The sequence below is a fragment of the Rhinolophus ferrumequinum genome, chromosome 3 (genome assembly GCF_004115265.2).
Source record: "Rhinolophus ferrumequinum isolate MPI-CBG mRhiFer1 chromosome 3, mRhiFer1_v1.p, whole genome shotgun sequence".
In the NCBI taxonomy this organism is placed as follows: domain Eukaryota; kingdom Metazoa; phylum Chordata; class Mammalia; order Chiroptera; family Rhinolophidae; genus Rhinolophus; species Rhinolophus ferrumequinum.
In genome coordinates, this window is record NC_046286.1 from 24,008,190 (window position 1) to 24,031,009 (window position 22,820).

General features: G+C 34.1%; 1 protein-coding gene across 2 annotated transcripts in view; it reads left to right on the forward strand.

Moving 5' to 3' along the window:
• Positions 1-22,820, forward strand: part of ZNF451 (zinc finger protein 451) — a 71,804-nt gene that overhangs the window by 22,500 nt on the left and 26,484 nt on the right. For both annotated transcript variants that reach the window (XR_004422006.1, XM_033096951.1), the window contains exons 4-9: positions 9,600-9,725; positions 10,241-10,352; positions 14,110-14,260; positions 15,480-15,606; positions 19,759-19,912; positions 20,416-20,563. Coding sequence is in view for 1 of the 2 variants with exons in the window: in XM_033096951.1 (XP_032952842.1) it covers positions 9,600-9,725; positions 10,241-10,352; positions 14,110-14,260; positions 15,480-15,606; positions 19,759-19,912; positions 20,416-20,563 (818 nt within the window). In the remaining variant the exon portion in view is untranslated. The remainder of the gene's footprint in view (positions 1-9,599; positions 9,726-10,240; positions 10,353-14,109; positions 14,261-15,479; positions 15,607-19,758; positions 19,913-20,415; positions 20,564-22,820) is intronic.

The following is a 22,820-nucleotide window of genomic DNA, read 5'->3' on the forward strand; positions in this document are numbered from 1 at the left end:
GGTCTTATTTTTGGGGAAACACGGTATTTACTTCTTAGACTACACAAAACTCAAAATGTATTAAAGACTTGAATGTAATATCTGAAACTATAGAACTCCTAGGAGGAAATATAGGCAGTAAACCCCTTGATACTGATCTTGGCATTGAAATTTTAGATCTAACTCCAAAGCAAAGGCAACAGAAGCAAAAATAAATAAGTGGGACTACATCAAACCAAAGAGCTGCACAGCAAAGTAAACCAGCAACAAGGCAATCTGCATGGGAGAAAATATTTGCAAATTATATATCCAATAAGGGAGTTAATATTCAAAATATATAAAGAACTTAATAAAAAATATCAGATTAAAAATAAAAATGGGCAGAGGCTACAAGTAGGTATTTTTCCAAAGACATACAGGTGGCCAATGGGCACACGAAAAGATGTTCAACATCACTAAGTATCAGGGAAATGCAAATCAAAACCACAATGAGGTAACACCTCACATCTGTTAGAATGGTAATACCTCACATCTGTTAGAATGGCTATTTTAAAAAAGAAAAGAAATAAGTGTTGAAGATGTGGAAAAAAGGGAACCCTTGTGCACTGTTGGTGGGAATGTAAGTTGATGCAGCCACTATGGAAAATAGTATGGAGGTTCTTCAAAAAATTAAAATAGAACTACCATATGATCCAGCTATTCCACTTCTGCGTCTTTACCTGAAAAACAAAACAAAACGAAACCTAACAATACCAATTCGAAAAGATAAGGTGTCCCTATGATCATTGCAACATTATTTACAGCAGCCAAGATATAGAAACAACCTGTCTGTTGATGGATGAATGGATAAAGAAAATGTGTGTATACAGAGGGTGCCAAAAAATGTATACAGATTTTAAGAAAGGAAAAAACTGAAAATTGTAATAATATATACCGATTACAAAAGATGAATACAAATCATGTTTGACTTCTGCAATTACAAGAGGCCCTCAAAGTGGTTACCATCAGCGTCCAGACACTTCTGATTACAGCGAACTATTGCTTTGAGCAACGTTTACCAGTGTCCACTTGTATACACTTTTTTGGCATCCCCAGTATATACAGAAGGAAATCTTGTTATTTGCAACAACGTGGATGGATCTTGAGGGTATTATACTAAGTGAAGTAAGTCAGAGAAACAAATACCATATGATTTCACTTATTTATGGAATCTAAAAACACAGATAGAACAGATTGGTGGTTATCAAAGGGAAAAGAGGTTGGGCAAAATGGGTCAATTATATCATGACATATGGTAATTAGACTTACGGTGATTATTCTGTAGTGTATACAAAGATCAAATTACTGTGTTATACATCTGAAACTAATATAATGTTATATACCAATTTTACCTCAAAAAATTAGGAGTATTTGAGAAAATGTATTCATGAGACCTTCTTAGAAAAACTTCATAAAGCACTGTATAGCCAGTTTTTTCAGCATTCAATACCAAGGCCAGTTTTTAACTACCAAAGTGGGGGTTGGCAAGCATGTGGCATTTCGCTTCCTAAACCATAACACATTTCAGAATTGAGAGTGAATGTTTCAAGAAATAGGCATTTGTAGATGAATTGAAAAAAAAGTCAACCCCTGAAGTCATTTCAGTATGCATTCATCAAGACTAGTCAGAGGAACAGAAATTTAGGTTGTAGTAAAAATTTCCTTGTGACATACTTAGCTTTCTTTTGAATAAATATATTATTAAACATTGAGAAATTACCTGTGTGACTGGAAGCTAAGAACCTTGCTTTCTGTTTTTACAATCCAAACTGAAAAAGAGGAAGGTCAGGTCTAAGTGGAATAAACTAAACTAATCTATTTAACTTTCCACATTTAATTTGACTTATGTGTACTTTTAGTACTTCAAATACATTTTAAAATACAAATCAGTATATGTGTTTTGGATTTTTTAAAAAGCATATATGTAATTAAAATACAAGTTTATAAGTATGCGTTAGCTAAATGCTTTTTGCTTTAAAACGGTAATAGTGTTTGACATCAAAACTGCAAAAATATTTTCCCAGTAGCCATTAAGCCTGTTGAACTGAAAATGACTTGCTCTAAATCTTGATTAATACCTGTTTCTCTTAGGTTTGGAAAAGAATGTAATCCAATCATTGCATTACTACAGATAAAAATCTGGAGGGAGAAAAGTATACAATTTACTATACTAATAGGTTATATGTTCTTTCTAGATAAAAAAATTTTGTCTATCTTTATGAAGGTTAGATATATTTTCATAAGGCATAAATTAGTGATTTAAACCAAATCCATTATATTCTGAAACAATCGAGTGAGATTCTCAACATTTTTTGTCTTTATACTATCTTATTCACTAATAATTGAAATTTTATTAAAAATTGTATTACATATGCTGATGGTAGAAATATTAGAAAATCAGAGATAAAGGGAAAAACTTCAGACAGAAATAACTACTATTAACATTTTTGTTTATAGCCTTGTGGATTTTACTTATATATTTTTACAAAAAATAATCATTTTCACTTAAAAACAGACAAGTGATGGGGGGAAGAAGACATTGAAACTTATAGAGATAGATGATGGCTTCATTGATTAGTGGGATTTTGTGTCATGTCATTAATTTGCCTATTTCATAATTTTGTGTGCTTTATGGTTCACATAGCAGATCAAAGTTTCACAACAATGTTAGAAATTTTAATAGTTTCCAGGAAATCATTTTTAGCTCATTAAACTTGATTAGTAAATGCAAGTATTAATTTGTTGAAAATGTTGTTTAAATCGTGGAATTCTCATTTGATGTGACTCCTGATGACATTTATACTCAGGATTGTGAGTATGTGGTGAGAACTGGTTTCAGGTTCAACTGAATTTATTTCAAGTTTGAAGTGGTTATTGGCGTATAGCAAAAAGTGAAATCAGGGCAGTGCAACTAGTTTTTCACGAAGCTAAATTTGCTCAATATGAGATTGCTAAGGGAAACTTCGAAGTATTAGCTTGAGATTGTCTTTTTACTCTTATGAAATGATGGTGACCTTTCATATTAATTCCTTTTTAAAAATGTCCTTACTTCACAAATGAGGGAATCGTTTCTCCGGCTCTCCTTTTGTTTTCTTTCCCAGTCATTTTACTGAATCCTACTATTTCAGATTAGATGTCATAAGAAAGCCGTCTTCCTTTCCTGCCCAAGTTGCACCTTATTTCTAGACTTGGAATTTTTGCCATAACTGTACCGAGCTACATTAAAAGATAAACCTAGTCCTCTAGAACAAAAGAATTCTTCTTGCTTACTTTCCCCTGTATGTACTTAACTTTCATGGATATGTGCACTCAGATTTAACCGGTATTCCTAATCTGACAGCCATTTCTAGGACACAACTCAAATTTGCCTTATACACGTTTTGCCTCAAGTTTTAAATAAAAATGTAGAGTATACTTGAGAATATAAGAATTCATAGTATTCAGGGGTGAGCACAGGTAGGATCGCGGGGAGAGGCCACATTAGGCTGCCTCCTGAGATTCAGGAACAGCTTCTCTTCCTATACCCAGTATGACCCTCATTTTGTAACCTTCCAACTCCTTATCACCAAGGGTTTCTTTGTGTTGGACTATGTCATCGTAACCATACTCTGATTCCTATTAATATTTTAAAAACCAACCCATCATTTTAGTTGAAATATAAAAATATTCATAGTGACTGAAATAGAATCTGTCTTTTAACCTTTTCTGGCTTTACAGCTTTATCCTTTATTCTGTTAAGACTCCCCCACACACACACACTCACACACACACACAACTTCCCCAGTGGGAGGGGAATGGGTATAGAAGAAAAACTGATGCAGAGAGTGATCTAAAACATAGGCAAATAGAGACTCTCTCTTCCCCTGTATATTTCTTAAGACTTTCCTGTGTTTCTCCCAAAAAATAACTGAGTGTATAGCATTTTCTTGTTGATCATTTGCTATCATTATGGACTTTTTAACATTACTCTTTAATAGTAATCTAATATAGAAGTTAGTACAGGGTGACCACAGCAAGTGCTTCGAGAAGGATGACTCTGAACATGCTATAGCTCCTAACATTGTAAATAAAACTGAAAGAAAACTTATTACCATTGAAAGCCAGTTTCACTTGTAACTTGAGAATATCTGAAAGCCTGACCTTTCTTGGAAAATATCCAAGGGCATAAATACTTAAGTTTTAGACTTTGGGGGAGATTGGCAAATCCAGCCTAAGAACAATCCTGAAATTTTGTGATATTACATTAAATTACAGTTCAGCGTTTTTAGCACTAAGGGAATGGTGGAACTTCCCAAACCTAAGACTACTGTCCCCTTTTCATTTTAGTTCTATAGGAAACATTTAAGACTCTTTCATCTTGCCTGAAATCAGTTTACTTTCTGCCAGTGCTCCTGACAAATACTATAGTTTTGGTTCTGCAGTTGGATCGGTAACAAGGTGGCCTATAGTACGTTTTTTCCGCTTGCATTCTGATAAGTTAAAATTTTTTTGTGAACGTGTCGATTGTATGAATTACCTGTTATACTTCTGTGCAAAATAGGGTCTTCTGCAACCTAATGGCTAAAATCCCTAATATGCATCTTAATATTAATGATCCCTCTGCTTTTCCCATGCCAATGTATTCTCCCAGAATCACAGAAGGGTATAATTCTGTAAGATCTATTGGCCACCCCTCATCTTGGATCACTGACAATGGAAATCCAAGGGAATTGGCTTTCTGGAGAAGAGTGAGTGTTACTAGATAACATTACTATTCATGTCTGGTTTTCACCAGCAGCCTTGATCTCCAAACCCAAGTTTGTGATGGGAAAAATCATACAAATATGATACACACACCCTGGTTCATATACTTAATTTTTCCCTAGTTTAAGGAAAAACATCTTTAAATACTTTAATTTTCTCATTTTTAAATGGCGAAGTTTTCAAAATTGAAGTTCTTCCTTTCTCTAGCTACCATTCCTTTTCCTTTACTTCTAGCAGATTGTCTCCCAAATCTACTTATCTGCTTTCAATATAAGTAAATATATAAGAAATATATATTATAATATATAATATATAAGAAATATAAGTAAAAATATAAGAAAAAACAGCCAGAGTTTTTTCTTTTCCTTAAGAAGAAAATAAAAATTTTCCCCTTAGAAGGGAAGGAGGAGGAGACCAAAAATTCTAAATATCTTTTGTTTTCAGCATTAGGGCTGTTATAGCTTTTGAGCTCTTCAAAGTCATGAAAGATCATAAACAGATCAGCAGAATTAGTTGGAAATAACAGAAGTAATCTTTTTATTGACATAACTGTATAAAAATAACATAGGCTACTGATAGCGAAATATAAGAAAAATAATTTTAGCAAACAACTTAATACCAATAGGTTTTACTTATTTAACCTTCAAAGGGCTCGAGATTAATTTTAGAATGAAGCTGAAAAGATCTAAAAATGTTTTAGGATCATACTTACATTTTGTGACTAAGTGGATTACTAAAAATTTTCCCTATTGGATATATAATCACTGTATTTCTGACTTTAATTTTCATTTAGCTTTGGGTACAGAGTATATTTTATAATGTAAATTAGAGAATCATTAATTGTACCTTAAAGTAAATTTTAAGAAGAATAATATGTAAAATCTTCCTGAATGAGTATAACTTCAGAAGTAATTCAGAATGGTTATTTTGTTGTGGCCTAGGGAAAAGTAAAATAATAGTGAAATAATCAATTCAAGTGTAGCTCTTCAAAATTAGTTTTACCTAATTCAAAACATGCCCTTCTTCCTGTCCCCAGAATATTCACGTTGTGACACAACAGCATTTTTTGGTGAGTAAATGCTAATTTATACCTTGTCTACTTCCCTCGTGTAATTATAATATAACCTTGGTTTACTGGCCTTCCAAGCGTGACTTTTGCTGGAGTTATCTGTGTCAGGAAAACTAACACACTCTAGACTTATGTTTAAACATTAACTTACTTCCTTAAATTAAAAAAATTTTTAGGATGTACTCTAAAGTTCATTCTCCTGGTAGTACCTACATTTTAAATAAAGAGATACTACTTTTTTTTGTCTTCCTAAGGAGTAAATTTAATTTGCTTTTAAGAGAGAGAAATTGACCTCTCCTAAAGATCAGAGCTCAGATAAATTGCTTTTTGTGACTGTTATTTCTAATAAGCTATATTATCCTATGATTTGTAAAAGGATGTTTTGAAGTTAGTAGAATGTCACCTATTACCTGGTACAGTGGTAGAGACTTGCCAAGTAGCCAGAAACTTAGCTGGAACTACTGCCACCCAAAGTGATCCTGTGCACATTCCTTATTGCAAAGATGTAGCCTCATGCTGAAAATATTTGGCCTTTTTATATAAGCTTACTTTAGTGTAACTTCTGTGTACTTGCAAAGTCACACCTGCTGTTTGACTAGGTGATGCAATTCTGTCCCATTTTAAATAAAATTTGGGTTGTACATATATAACTGATTTGCCTAAAGAATAATATTTCAGATAGTAACACAATCTTTGTAGTAGAAAAAAATTTTAATAGACTTATTTTTTAGAGAAATTTTAGGTTCACAGCAACATTCAGAGGAAATTACAGAGATTTCCTATATACCACCTGCTCCCAGACGTGCACAGCCTCTCCTATTATCAACATGCCCTAATGCGATGGTACATTTGTTACAATTGATGAACCTACACTGACAACATCGTTATCACCCAAAGTCTGTAGTTCACTCTTGGTGGTGTAATTCTGTGCGTTTGGACAAATGCATAATGACAGGTATCTACCTTTATAGTATTATACAGAATAGTTTTACTGCCCTAAAAATCCTCTATACTGCCAATTCACCTCTCCCTACCCCCAGCCCCTGGCAACCACTGGTCTTTTTTTTACTGTCACTATAGGTTTGCCCTTTCCAGAATTCCATACGAGTATAGTTAGAATCATACAGCATGTAGCCTTTTCAGATTCGTTTCTTTTATTTAATGATATGTATTTAAGTTTCCTCCATGTCTTTTCATGGCTTGATAGCTTATTTCGTTTTAGCACTGAATAATATTTCTTCACCTGGATGTACCAGGGTTTATTTATCCTTTCATCTACTAAGGGACAGATAGGTTGCTTTCAAGTTTTGGCAATTACTCATAAAGCTGCTATAAATATCTAATTATAAAGTTTACTTCACCACTAACTACTGTTTATTTTATTTGCATGTTTTTTCTTAGGAAAATCATGTCACCTGTGAACAAAGGGTTTTCTTTCTTTCTTGATTTGTGGTTTTGTGTCTGGCATTGATTTGGGGGAAATTCTTAGTCATTATGGCTTCAAATATTTCTTCTGTTCCTTTTTTCTTCTGGTATTCCCATTATGCATATGTTACATCGTTTATAATGGTTCTCAGATACCCTTGTTTTTTTGGTCTTTTGTTTTCGATCTTTTTTCTCTTTGCTTTTCAGTTTGGGAAGTTTCTGTTCACATATCCTCAAGCACAAAGATTCTTTCCTCAGTGGTGTGCAGTCTACTAGTGAGCCCACTAAAGGTGTTCTTCATTTCTGTTATAGTGTATTTGATCTCTAGCATTTCTCTTTGGTTCTTTCTTAGGATTTCCATCTCTCTTACTTACATTATATAACTGTTCTTGTACAACGTGTGATCAAAAAAATATAGTGAATGTTTAAATTAAACAAAAATATTACAGTAAAAGATACATTGCCATTAACCGCCCTCAAAATACTCCCCCTCACTTCAAACACATTTATCTCATTGTTCTTGCCACTTCCTGAAGCCATTCTGGAAGTCTTCTTTCGTGAGTGTCTTTAGTTGTACTGGCGTGGTTGCCTCGGTGTCCTGAATCAATTCAAAACATTTACCTTTCATGGTCATTTCGACTTTGGGGAAGAGCCAGAAGTTGCACGGTGCCAGATCCGGTGAATAAGGTGGATGAGGACACACTGTAATGTTTTTATTTGATAGAAATTGCCATACTGGAAGTGATGTGTGACACGGAGCGTTGTCATGATGGAGGATGAAGTAAAGACACTCACGAAAGAGGACTTCCAGAACTGCTTCAGAAAGTGGCAAGAACGATATGATGAGTGTGTTCAAAGCGAGGAGGAGTATTTTGAGAGGGATTAATGGCAATGTGTCTTCACTGTAATAAATATTTTAAAATGTAAACATTCACCATAGTTTTCAATCACACCTCACAATAGTATGTTGCCAGTTTTTCATTAGAGCCCTATTAATCATAGTTGTTTTAAATTTCTGATCTGATTGTTCCAACATCCCTGCCATATCTGCCACTCTGTGCTTGCTCTCTGGCACTTCAAACTGTTTTTTGCCTTTTAGTATGCCTTGTAATTTTTTGTTGAAAGGTGGACATGATGTACTAGGTAAAAGAAACTGGTAAATAGGCCTTTAGTAATGTAGTGGTAAGGTATGGGAGAAGTGGTGTCCGGTGATTAGGTCTCCGTCTTGGTGATCCTACATCCCTGCATTGTGAACTTCAGCAGTGCTTCTCAGAGCCTCCCCTCAAGTGGGGCAGGCTAGCTAGAGGGGCCTGGAATTGGGTATTATTTCCCTTTCCCCGTGTGGAAGGCTAAAGGGAGTTGGCGTTGGGTATTTCCTTCTGCCAGGTCTGTTAAGCTCTGTTAAACCTGTAGCAGGTTAGGCTCTGGTAAAATAGTTTCTCTTGAGGGCAGACCTTGTTAAGAACAGAATGCTCTTATTTCACAATGCTTACCGCTCTTCTGCCCCTGCTGGAAGCATGAGGGGATTTTTCTCCAGTCTTCACAGTGAGAACCTGGTAGAACTCCTGGAGGTAAACTCACAAAAGTGTGAGGGAGCCACGACTGGGTCCCCCGGAGTTTTTAGCTCTTAGACTTGCCCACACTGAGCCTCCAGCAACTTGTTAATTACAGTTCAGATTTTCCTACCCAGTACTGGTTCCTGCTGACGTTTCTATTCATGGGTTTCTGCTCCACTAACTTGTGATTCTTTGTATTTGCTCCCCTCTCCCATCTCTCATTTTGGGGGCAGCAGCTTGTACTGTGACGTCACTTCTCTGGTGAATCTAAGAAGAGTTGTTGACTTTTCTATTTGTTCAGCTTTTTACTTGTTATGGAGTAGCAACTTCTAAGCTCCTTACAGGTTGGACTGGGAACTGGAAGTGAGATCTATTTTTTTAATGAATAGTTTCTTTTAAGTAAATACTATCCTGGCATTGCTGAAAAACCAGAGCCAAGGATGTTTTGTTAGACTTTTTGGAGGGTGGACTAATGGCTTGTATTACCTTATAGACTCAGAGCAAAGCAATACCGAACTTTTAAATATACAGATGATTGTAAAGTAAATAATGATGATAAGTCTTCTAGCAGCTAGTTTGTCTAACTTTTTGAAAACAAGATGCTGGTAGATGGTTGGCTGACCTACAAAGTACCACATAAAGTATAAAATACACAGGTTCTTAGAAATTTGATAATGATAAAGGTAAATGGTTCTTTAATATATTAACTATTTTTTTAATGGATATATGTTGTCTCAAAGCTAATTTTGTTTGTTAAAAGTAATGAAAGTTTTTTTTTTCAATTATAGGATAATATTAAGCATAAAGACCATATTGACCATCAGAAGGATAAAGTTGCTTTAACTCTGGCTCGTCTAGCCCGACATGTTGAAGTGGAGAAACAGCAGAAAGAAGAGAAGAACAGAGCATTCAGGGTATATGGCTATTTTGTGTTTTACCAAATCATAGAATTGTTTATAATAAAGTTGTAAAGAGAAATTTATAATCAAAAAAATGTATATTTGAATCCATATTCAGCATGGATTCTATCTAGATCGCTCATCAATTTAGTAGTAATTCATGATACTTTTTTACATCTCTGTTTTTAGTTTGTTGGATTCTGATCATATATGTATATGGGAAAAAAGAAAGAAAAAATAGAATTACTTGAGTGGACTCTTTTGAGGGGATTAAAATCATTGGATTTCTCAAGCAAATGAGCAACTAAGGGTTTCTGGTTACTTTATCACAAGAAAGAAAACAATTTATCAGGTTTGTAGATATAAGCTGTTGAAAGGTTATTTTCTGCTAAGTAGAGCAGATTACTTTCTCAAACTACAGCCTGTTCTCTCAGATTAAATTGTTACTGAAAGGAAGAAATTTGAATCAGGGTTGTAGAAGAGCTATTATGTAATCATAGGTTAATTGATCTTTTTCTCAATATCTTTAGGAAAAAATTGATTTTCAGCATGCTCATGGGTTACAAGAATTGGAATTTATTCAAGGACATTCTGATACAGAAGCAGCAAGATTGTGTGTGGACCAGTGGCTAAAAATGCCAGGTATTCTTAAGAGATCAAAGTGGAACACTAAGATTACCTAACTTCTCTGAAGCCCTAAGACATTATGTCCATTTTATCCAATTGCTAATGAATATATAAAGTATTTGAAATTAAGTTGCAGTGATAACTTAATAATGGCCTACTTTACCAATTGTCTTTCTACTTTGGCAAAAAAAGTATATTTTGAGTATAAGTAATATAGTCTTTCATTCATTAGATGTTACTCATTTATGCATTCATGATTTCATTTTTATTACATGAAGTAGTACATGTGTCTTTGGGAGGATATCTAACAGGTTATTTGAGGTCAGGAGAGGCTTCTTGGAGGAAATGGAAGCTGAGATTTTAAAGGATTAGTGTTTCCTTTTTTATTTGTCATTCCAGTCTCTGTAGACATTGTGTAAGTAAGTGTACACATGGGAGGCTCATCTAAAGCACTGGATAGCTTCTTCATTATCTTTGCTTAGCTGAAATTCCTGGAAGAGCCACTGCGGAACATTTTCCCCCTACAAGATAATTTGATGGAATTTTTAAGAGCCTGTAGGACTGTCCCACAATGGCAACTTTTCTAGCCTTTCTTGTAGAAGACTCACTGAGCCCTTCAAGACTTGGGATATCCACAGAAACCTTAGCTGTGGATTTTAATCCAGAAGAAGGTTTAAATTGCAAAAAGTCATTAGAAATACCTATGCACGCAGTACTTAACATTGAACCTAGATATCTTGTTCTGAAGTTAGTTTTCAGAGGGTTTTTTTTATTAGAGTTAATCTACCACTTATAAAATAATTCCAATAATTTGTAGATATTTTGACACTTGGCCACGCCCTGAAACTATATTTACTTCTTATCTCCTAATCTATTTGTGCTTGACAAACTCCCCATCTTGCCCCATCCTCGCTTTTAAATACCTTTTCCTCCTCTTTTGTACTTGCCTGTGGGGTTAGCCCCACAGATAATAACACTGAGGGTTGCTAGGTTTATTTATTTTACATAAGTTTGCTTAGCCTTCTTTGACCCCAAAATGCTTTATTCATTTCTCTAATGCAGTTTTTACCTTGTTATGTTGGATTGATATGTGTACATATCTGTCTTTTCTACCAGACTGTATGCTCTGTGGGGATAGAGACCAAGGCTTATTAATCCTATTTAGTGTCAGTGCCTAAAAAGAATGTTCAGCATAGAGATGCTTATTAAATGTTGGTTGAATATTACACCAAAGGGAGCTATGTACATAGTTGCACGTGAAAACAGAAAGAAAGCCTAGAATTTGTCTTCCAAATTTGACTTCATACAGCTAAATAAAAGAATTGTTTGACATTCCAGGCCTTCTTTACCAAAAGATACTTAGAAATTGTGGTAAATGTTTTTGCCTCTTGGGGTATTCTTTTAAGGCTATAGTTATTTTAAAAATCCTTCTTGATATGCATTCACTTCTCAGTTATGCCTAGCTCAGTAGCTTCACCTTAGCTGCATCAGAATCACCTGGGAGCTTTGAAATACTTGCCTGGCCTTACCTCCAGAGATAATTAGGGCATCTATAGTTTTGAGAAGATTCCTAGGTGATTTTGATGGGAAAATGGGCTGGAACTACAAGGCTTTATCTCTAAGATCTCGTCTAAAAATCATTCACCTCAAATGAATCTAACACTTTAGGCCTAATTCCTGGCTTCCAGGTTGTCAAAATATTTTTTTCATTGTAAATGGAATTCATGAGCATCTGTTTGTGTATTTACCTGAACAGGCCAAGTGGGAACAAATGAGTCATTTAACTGTGTCTTTATGATTCTTGGCAAGACTTGGTATTTTATATATCTTTGGGTCACACTGGGTTTATCGGTGGCTGATAAGCTTGAGCCAGTAGTCAAGGTCTTTAGTTTTGCTCTTTTTATGTGATTATTTCCTCTTTTTGCTTGGTCCCTGCAACACTATAAAACTGAAGTTTGGCATCTATTGCTAGAACAGCTGCTGTAGCATTGGGCTCTATTTGGTATGGGTATTTACCTTCCATAAATGAGCTTGAGAGAGCAGTGACGTCTTTGAAGAGGGTATAGCTGGGGAAAACAGAGATGAGTCATTGTACTCTTTAATTTTAAAAAAGTGAGATTCTACTTCTCAGTAACATTAAGGGACTCATTCAATCTATTCCAAAGTACCTAGCTATTATTTTAATTACTCTAACTTTGGAAATCCTGCTTTTATAAATCTTCACAGTTAAGCCAGTTTGCATACATTTGAATATTGAATAAACTAAATAACTATTTAATAAATAAATAAACTTCACTATAATATTTAAGAAAAAGAACTACTTAAAGTTTATTTCTTTCAGTTGATTGTTTTCTCTAATTTTATTTTTATCCAGTGCCTCTATTTGGCTAAATAAAGGTCTTCATTGGTGACATCTGGAATGTGAATGGATAATAAATAAAAATTGTCATAATTCTGACTGTATTAAAAAAATTAAAGATAAAAGGGTGTATTGTCATTTAATGCCTCTAATATTAAAATATGATTAATGCTATGCTATTCATTGTTTGTTGGAAGAACACATTTATGTAAACATTTTGGCAGCTTTTAATAGTGACATTTCTCCCATAAGGACTAAAACAGCAGAAAGGCAGTTGAAACTTTAAGCATATATAACCATTTGGGGATCATAAAACTAGATGATGTGAAAGGAATAATATTCTACTCTAGTTAAATGCTTAGGGGCTTTGTAGAATCTGTCATCAAGATAAATACCCAGTTTTCTGTTGTATAAAATATTCAAGGCATTTGGTTAAAACAATCCACAAGAAATAGTAATAAAAGAGAGACAATAATCAAACTATCTGCATATTAGAATTCTCCTGGCAGTTTGATAATTCTTTATTTACACAATATAATTCATATTTTCAGGTGTATATAAGATGTAGTGCAAGTTCCCTGGGAAAAAAATTTGGCTTAGGGTATTAGTCTATAAGAGTTGTGTGACCGTAAAGTCAAGATAAAAAAGAAAGAAAAGAGATGAAGAATAGACCAGGATAAGAGAGAATTAATTAAGAGAAGATATTGATGGGCAAACTATTTTCTAATTGGCTTTGAAAGGAGAAAAAGAGAAGGGTCAAAATAGGGTAAGTAGAGAGGAGAGAGATAACAAGAAGTAAATCTCTGCTTTGTGTTCTATAAATTTGTTATTACTGATACTTGCATTACTTCACGTCCCGGTTGAAGCTGATTGGCCGGTAGCTGGATTCCTCAGAAATTATTGCTCTTACTCTCCTTGCCTCCCTCCCTGTCCTCTCCACTTTTCCCTGCCCTCCCAGTTACATTGTTTAACATAATTTTCATAGAACCCAGATCCTCTATAGTATAACTAAACTTTGTAATGTGTTTAATACAATTAAAAGGGAAAATCAGAGTTAAAAGAAAACATCGTTTCAAACTTATATAAATGAAAAGAAGGTAGGTAAGTGTTCTGTAGAATAACTGATTTTCAAATGTATTTGATCTTTGATATTTCTTGGCTGTTGAATTTAAGGAAACATTTATTTTTCCTCAACAGAATACCACTTGGAGATGTTAATTGCTTTCCTATTTACTCTTAGGTTATTCTTTTATAAAAGAAAAAAAAAAGCTTGTAAATATTTAATTACAATTAGTACCACTTAGTTGAAGATGCTGTATCATAATTTTCATTGTCTTGTTACAATTTTGATTACCAGTCCAAAGGACAAATATCTGAAATAAGGACTTAAGAATTTATATTCCAATGCTGCAGGACTCAAAACAGGCACAATTAATTCTGGAACAAAAAGTTCATTCCGAAGAGGAGGCCAAATGAGGGTGTCCGCGAAACCAATTTCATGTCCCATAATGCATTGTAACAAGGAATATGATAATGGGCACCTTCTCTTAGGACATTTGAAAAGGTAAGTATGCTATTTAGAATAGTGGATGCTGAAGGTCAAATAAGTTACAAAGTGATTTTGCAAAATGAAAGCATGATGCACTTCTGCCATGGTGATTATAGCGTTACATTCCAAACTCAAATTGTTTTGTGCTGTCATGATATAATTATTTTCAATTTACATTTCTTAGGTTTCCTAGAAGGCTGGGTAAAGTCAGCTTTTTCTAGTGATAGTTTGTCTTTAAAGGCATATAGCCTTTAAATATATATTTATTCCTAATACGTCTCATAAAATTCTGAACAGACTTTTTGCATTGGTACACAGTTGGATCAGTTTTAAGAGAAATTCAGCCCAGAAATGCAAATTTCAAGAGACATAAAACACTTACAGATATTTAGTTTAGCCTAAAGAAAGCTAATATGGCATTGCAAAGTAAATGCTAAATGCAGACCAAATGTAGCAAAATTAGCAATAAATACTCTATTTATGAAACCCATCTTATTAATTTATTGAATTTGGAATAGTAGAGCTTGAGAAAAATAAATGTCAAGGAAGGCATTATTAAAGTCATTAAATATTCTTATCTTTACAGTCCCCTTCTGATAGTTTAAAGATGGGAATTGAGAGTTGGGGCTGTAAGCCATTATCTTTTCCAGATGTTTCACTCTGCCTATGCTTTACCTTACCAAGAGAGGCTCCTAGAGGGAGCTTCAGCATACTACAAAATAACTGGGTAACATACTGTATCTTAACTATTTTAAAAAGTCTTAAAGGCACTTTACAATGACATAAATTTTTGTACGATTAAAATAACCATTAGAAAGAGTAAAAGCTATTTTTAGGAAACAGGTATGCCAGAAATCTTAACGTGAGATTATTATTCCAATGATTCACTGAAAATTATTTGTGAGTTTTGTGGTAAATAAGGCAAGAAGGAAAGACAATGGCTCTATAGTCTTCAAACTGGAAGTTTACCAGTTGGCAAGACACACATAAATCTATTTTATTGGATCTTGAATACTTTTATGAAGTCTTGAGCTGGTCACTGTCTGAAGGGATTGCTTGGCATGTGGGAGGCACGTGATATTTCCTGAATATGAAGAGCATTATTTAATAGTTCAGTAGATAAGTATAAAGTTCTGACTGTGTGTGTGTGTGTTTAGTTTAACAAAGAAAGCTAAAAATTTCTCCCCCTAGAATGTGGGCTTTTTTCTAATGTTACCTCTCTTTTGCCAAGTAGGTTTGATCACTCCCCATGTGATCCAACAATTACACTACATGGACCTTTCTTCAATTCCTTTGCTTGTGTAGTATGTTATAAAAATTTTGTTACTCAACAACAATATAGGGATCACCTTTTTGCTAAGGTAAGAGCATGTCCTAAGAGCACGTATTCTTTTTCTAGAGAACCATGGAGGTATTTTCTTGCTTCTTTTAAGCTTGCAATCACAAATGATACACAGAAGGATCAAACTTGTGATTGTCTATGGAGAGTAAAATGATTTAGAACATTAAATTATTGTGGGTAGGTAAATTTGATAGCTGGAAGCCAGCAGTCCTAAAGATGATCATAGAAATCTTTCCTTTTATGGAGTTGCTCTCTGAAGTTAACTTACCTTATTTTAAGATGGTCTGTGAGTTAGTTACGTGATGGGACCTAGAACCTTATTCTTAAGTCCACTGCCTTTCACTGCCTGTTGAAATGTTAGAGCCATATTGTAAATAACAATTCTTTTATTAAGAAATAAATCCACTACTTAAAAGGCTATATTGTGTAACTCTCGTTAAGTGTTATGTCTCAAGGGACCTGAGTTGATGTATGGTATATACAAATCCATGTAATACAGAAATCTGTAATGAGTATTTACCATATTTGATATTAGATATAGCTCTCAGTAAGGGGTCCTTACTGCTTATTCTTTGGAGTTTGTCACAAGGACTCTAAAGGAAACTAGCATGCATTAGGCTGTAATTGCCTGTCTTCAGTTAGCCAGAAGAGGTCGCTAGAAGATTGTATACCTATGAGTTGTTTTGTAAAGATGGCATTCTTCAATAAAAGAGTGAAATTATCCGCAATTTGCATTGTTTGCCTTGCTTCCCTCCCCTTTTCCTTTCAGCTCCAGTTTCTCCCATGTAGTGCTTTTTAAACTTTAATGTGCAGTTGAATCACTTGGGAATCTTGTTAAAAATGCAGATTCTGTCTCAGTAGATCTGAGGTAGGGCCTTAGAATTGAGATTTCTAACAAACTTCTACGTGATGCCAGTGCTGCTGGTCCATGGGTCACCCTTTGAGTAGCAAGTGTCTAGTGTTTTTTGACATTAAAGTTACCTAATGGGTATATCACTAGATAGCTCCCTGCTTTTCTCCCTTTTTGGTGGTGGTGGATATATTGTAACCTCCAGTGTGCTTCAGTGTCACTTTGTGGGTCAGTAGGTACTACCACTGTTTCTTATTGTGTTCCTAGGGCCATTCTGTCATCAAAGGTTAATTTCCCCCCTTGCTAGTCTAGCCTCCTCAGCCCTAGGAAACCAGTAAACTACTTTCTGCCTCTGTGGTTTTACCTTTTCTGGACATTCATATGAATGGAATCATAGAATATGTGACCTTTTGTGACAAGATTCTTTCACTTACCATAATATTTTCAAGGCTCATCCATGTCGTAGTATGTATCAGTACTTCTTTCCTTTTCATTACCAAATAATGTTCCATTGTATGGATATATGCCACATTTTATCAGGTTGATGAATACTTGGGTTCACTTTGGCTGTTGTGAACAATGCTGCTATGAACAAGTGTTCAAGTCTTTGTGTGGATACGTTTTCACTTTTCAGATGAGTTAAATTTTTGGTTCAAATGGTAATTATGTTTAATTATTTGAAGAACTGTCAAATTGTTATCCAACACACTATATCTTTATACTTAACCATTGGCAATGTATGCGGGTACCAAATTCTCCTTGCCAACACTTATTATTATCTGTCTTTTAAAATAGCCATCTTAGTGAGTATAAGCAGTATCTTATTTTTCTACTTTTTTGTATATACAAATTTTTGTGGTGTATTTTATTTTAATGTAACCAGACATATAATGGTAAAAAGAAATCGAGTACTTTAACTTACCAGATATTCTATTTCCCATTCCTTCCCCCGGTTTGTAGATGGTATTTGCAGATATGTTATACTTATGCAGTAGGTATATTCCAATAAAATTTTATGTAGAATTACATTTTTGATCTATTGAGCAAATAATTTAAATAAGCTTTATATTAAATTTATTTATAATTCACAATTGAACTAAAAATTATTTTCCTAGTTTAAAGTTCTTCATTAGGGGATATTTGTATAAATTGGTTGTTAGTAAATGCCTTTAGTGCTCTTATTTAGAACCTTCTAATTGATATGCAAAATATCTTTCTGGGTGTTATCTTCTGTGGGGCCCCCAACAAATTAAAATGGGACGGGGAATAGTGGAAAGAGTCTAGAATTTATAACCAAAGATATAAAACTGTGTTTGAATGGTTTTGTCTCTTCCAAGGTTACATCTTGGTTGGGGGAACTAGTAATTTTGTTGACTTAACTAAATTTCAATTTTCTTATTTTTAAATAATGAAAATAGTACTTCGTGGGGTTTTTATAGGGATTAAATGGAAAAGCACATTTTGAACCCTAAATGGTGCTTGACATATCCTAAGTATAAATGTAAACTTGCTATCCATACTCTTCCTGTTGCATCTCATAAGACTACACAAACTATTTTGATTTCCCTAATGTAAATTTAAGATAGTAAATTTAAGAAGACACAACTCAGCTTTTAAAGCTATTGCTCTAAAGACCATTTACAGGTTAAATTATATTTATACACAAAGACACATACATATACAAATATACACTGGAAAAATGTTTCCAGTTTTGGAATAAAGGAGGCTCTTAACCAAGTTTGGAAACTTAGACACTAGAAAAGACATACCTGTTTGTCTATATTAAAATTTTAAAGTGAGCATATGCAAAATTATCCGACAAATGTTTGAAAAATATTTGCAAACTGGCGGATAAGACAGAGTTTCAATCTGAAAAATAATACAAGTTGACCAGAAGGGGAGAAAACAAAAATAATAAACATGAGGCTAAAGAATGTAAATAAACAGTCCAAAGAATATGGAATACTCACAGAATTGTATGAATAAATACTCAAATCCACTAGAAGACAGGAAATGAAAATTAAAGTAACAATGAATAACACAACCTCTGCCAGCTTGCAAAACTGAAAAAAACAAATTCATAATAGCTTTTGCTGCCAGGCTCATTGAGAGGTAGGAGATACATGAATTGGTAGAACTATTTTGAAAAGCAAGCATGCAATATCTTTTAATATTCAAATAATACACCTTTTAACCCAGTAGGGCCACTCCTGATGCAGAAAAACAGCTATAAATAGGTATTTATATTCAAGGATGTTTACAACATCACTGTTTTTACAGTGGTGGGGGGCGGGGCTGAAAATGAGTACTTGACTAAATCTTAGTAGATCCACATCTTGGAGTAGTTTGCCACCGTTAAGAAAAATGAATTAAAGCTATACCAGTTGATTTTTAGGGATTTCTATTAGGTATTGTGGAATAAGAAGACTAAGAGGCAGAAGAGGCTGTAAGTTGTCAATATTTGATAAAACAATGGCAATTCCCTTTTTATGTATGTATGTGTGTATATACATATATTACATAAACACACACACGCGTATGTGTATTATAAATTAAGCATGGAACGACTTATGGGTAAATAAATATTTGTAAACATAGGTTATATTGCAGAGTAGAGTGAACAAAGCAAAACATTGGAAAAAGTATATATGATGTGAAAACAGTTACGCATTTATATAATATTGCATATTGATGTGTATGTAAAAAATGAAAACTATATAGAAAGCAAATGTACATTTATTGTCACAGAAAGATGGTTATAATTTGTTTTCAAGAAAAAAAGTTAAAAATTTTATATATGGGACCTCATTTTTGACGGAAGATCCACAGTTCACTCAGAGGAGAAAAATTTTCATGTTAGCTGTTAGATCCATACATGTGTTGGGAATATCATGCTAAGCGAAATAAGTCAGATGGAAGAAGTCGAAAACCACATGGTATCAGTCATGTGGGATATAAAACTGAAAGCAATAAATGAAAAAAAACAAAACAAAAACTCATAGACACGGTAGTTTAGTGGTTATCAGAGGGAAAGGGGAGATGGGGAGGTGGAAAAGGGTAAAGGAGGTCCAATACATGGTGACGGAAGGAGACTTGACTGGGTGGTGAGCACACAATGCCATATCTAGGTGATGTATTACAGAACTGTACGCCTGAAACCTATAGAATTTTATTAACAAATGTCACCCCAATACATTTAATAGAAAAGAACTGATAGAGAACATTCCAAATAAGTAATAAATGTTTTGAAATTTGATTTTAAGAAGTTGAAGATTGATTGATTTTAGTTGTCTGTAATACAGCTTTGCCTTATATTTCCAGGAAGCTGCAGATGATGGACATAAAAACAACCTTCTTCCTCAGGTTATTCAGTGTTTTGCCTGTCCAACTTGCTACCTTCTTTTTAGGAGCAAGGATGAGTGTTTGAAGCATATGTCTGGAAGGAATCATTTCCATCAGCGTTTTAAACTGAGTGGTATGTTCATACTCTGTCCTCTTAAAATTATTAAACTTCTTTAATTTTTGGTGATTTACCATACTTCTGAGATAAGTCTTGAGGTTATTTATCCTCATATTAGTTTGAAAACCATGAAAGTGAAAGATTTTTCTTTTAATTTTTTTTTTTTCAAAAAAGATTCTCAGTATTTATCTGTACCTAAGAGTAAGGTTTACTTACTTAAACTTGGAGCAATGAAGAGAAACTTGGGAAGAAAACATTTATTCAGAATAATGTTTTTGCATATTCATTATATTTGGGAAGTTCTGTGTTTTTCTGTATTTAAGACTCAAATTTTCATTTGAGCATGAGTTCAGCATCCTTTGCGCTTGAGGCTAGAAAATGACTTCCTTTAGATTTTTATCACATAAATAACTATCTTATTTTACTGACTCTGATGGATGTTGAGAAAGGCAAAGCGGGGAAGGTTAGGTCACTCTCTACTTAAATCTTTGCAAGTTATAGTTTATTCTGTCTTTCAGATGGCAAGGGAATAGCACATCCAATATCATTTCCATCTTTTGCAAAGAAAACTTTGATCTCTCTGTGCAAAGATGTTCCATTTCAAGTTAAGTGTGTAGCTTGCCACCAGACACTGCGTTCCCACATGGAGCTCACTGCCCATTTCAGGTATGTACATACCTTCTCTTGGGCTATAAGGGAAACCTGCCCAATAAGCTCTTCACCAGTAGGATTCAACAAATATTTTTCTAATCCATGTTTCTCTTCTCTTCAAATGAAAATGTACATTTGCCTGGAAGTAACCAGATTAGCATAATGAGAGAAATTAGAGTTTGGGAAAAGTGGATATATAGATTTTGGCTGTGAGTAAAACAAACTAACAGTTCTAAGTTCTGTGTGTAATTTTCCTGTGTGTGTTCTGTGAGTGTAGGTATAGGGGAGGAGGAGAAGGTTAAAATAGAACCTTGGCTTTAAGTCAGCCAGAATGGAAAGTATCATATGCGTGTGGAAGATTAAATTTCAGTGAAAGGCCAAATTTATCAAATAATCAAGATTTCAGAATGATTTTTTTTTTGTCTTTACATTGGAAATTATCAAGAAGTACACGCAAGTAAGGAGAATAGTATAATGAATCCCTATATACCTTTCGCCCAATTTTAGTAGTTATCATCACATAGTAGTTAGTGGTGTTTCATTTATATTCCCACCCTGCAAGTTATTATTTTGAAGCAAATAATGTCATTTTATCTGTAAATATTTCAATATGTATATATAAATGATAAGGATTCTTGTTTTAAAAAATTAATATTACTGTCACACCTTAAAAAACAAATGCTTTTTTAATATCAAATACCTAATCAGTTATCAAGTTCCCCTGATTTTTTACATGTGGTTTTTCGGAATCATGATTCAAACATAGTCTGCAATTTGCATTAGACACTTTGTCTCTTAGGTCTCTTTTTTACCTGTTATTTCTTTAAAATGCATTAAAAGTTTATCTACAATTGCATTTGTTTAAATAGAACAATTGTTTTCACAAACCGTTAAGTAGTAAAATATGTCTCGATAAAACTGAGGCTGCGAAGTCTAATTACTCTGAGTATGTATATACTCATTATAATCACTGAGGTTAACAGCCCTGGTTCTGACTTACATTTCATGAGTTCAGATCCTGGTTCTGCTTTTATTTTATTCTTAGATTTTTATTATGGAAATTTTTAACTATATGAATTTACTGTAGTATAATGAACCTCCTTTTACCCATCATCCAACTTTAATAATAATCAACACTGCCATTTTTGTTTTATTTATACATCTATATGCTCCTTACTCCTCTTATTTTTTAAAGCTTATTTTTGAGATAGAATTTAAGTTTATTGAATGTACAAATCTTAACTTTCACAATTTTCACAAATGGGTACATCTGTTTAACCCACATTTTTATCATAATATACGAGGGCTGACAATTAAGTTCGCAAACTCATCCTACAAAAAGTGTTACGTACCCCATTGCTGAATAGCACTATGGTCATCTTCAAAGTACTCCCCTTGGGAAGCCATGCACTGATGCCAGCGCCTAGTCCACCCTTCGAAGCAATTTTGGAACTCTTTTTTTGGAATGGCCATCAGAGCTGTCGTTGTATTACCCTTGATATCCTAAATGTCATCAAAATGTCTTCCTTTCAATATTTCCTTTATCTTCGGGTAAAGAAAGAAGTCATTTGGGGCCAGATCAGGTGAGTAGGGAAAGTGTTCCAATACAGTTTTTTGTTTACTGGCTAAAAACTCCCACACAGACAGTGCCGTGTGAGCTGGTGCATTGTCATGATGCAAGAGCCATGAACTCTTGGCAAAAAGTTCAGGTCATCTAACTTTTTCATGCAGCCTTTTCTGCACTTCGAAATAGTAAAGTTGGTTACTTGTTTGTCAGTACAAATTCATAATGAATAATCCCTTTGATATCAAAAAAAGGTTACCAACATCGTTTTCACTTGATTTGGACTGACAGAACTTTTTAGGTCATGGAGAATTGGCTGACTTCCATTGTGCACTTTGACGCTTCAGGATCATATTGGTACACCTATGTTTCATCACCAGTGATAACAAGGCCCAAAACGTCATCTTGCCTCTCCAAAAGGTCTTGGCAAACTTTGACTCCCCTTTGCTTTGTTCATCACTGTGCTCCTTTGGGACCATTTTAGCACACACCTTTTTCATGCCAAGATTTTCAATTAAGATTTTTCTAACTGTTTCTCTATCGATGTTTACTTGGTGTGCTATGCTTCTCATAGTCATCTGACAATTTAGACGCACAACTCGACGATTTTTGCAATGTTTTCGTCAGTTTTGCTCATACTGACCACCCTGACCACTCTTCATCAGTGATGCATTCTTTCCCCTCAGAAAAATGTTTAATCCATTTGTA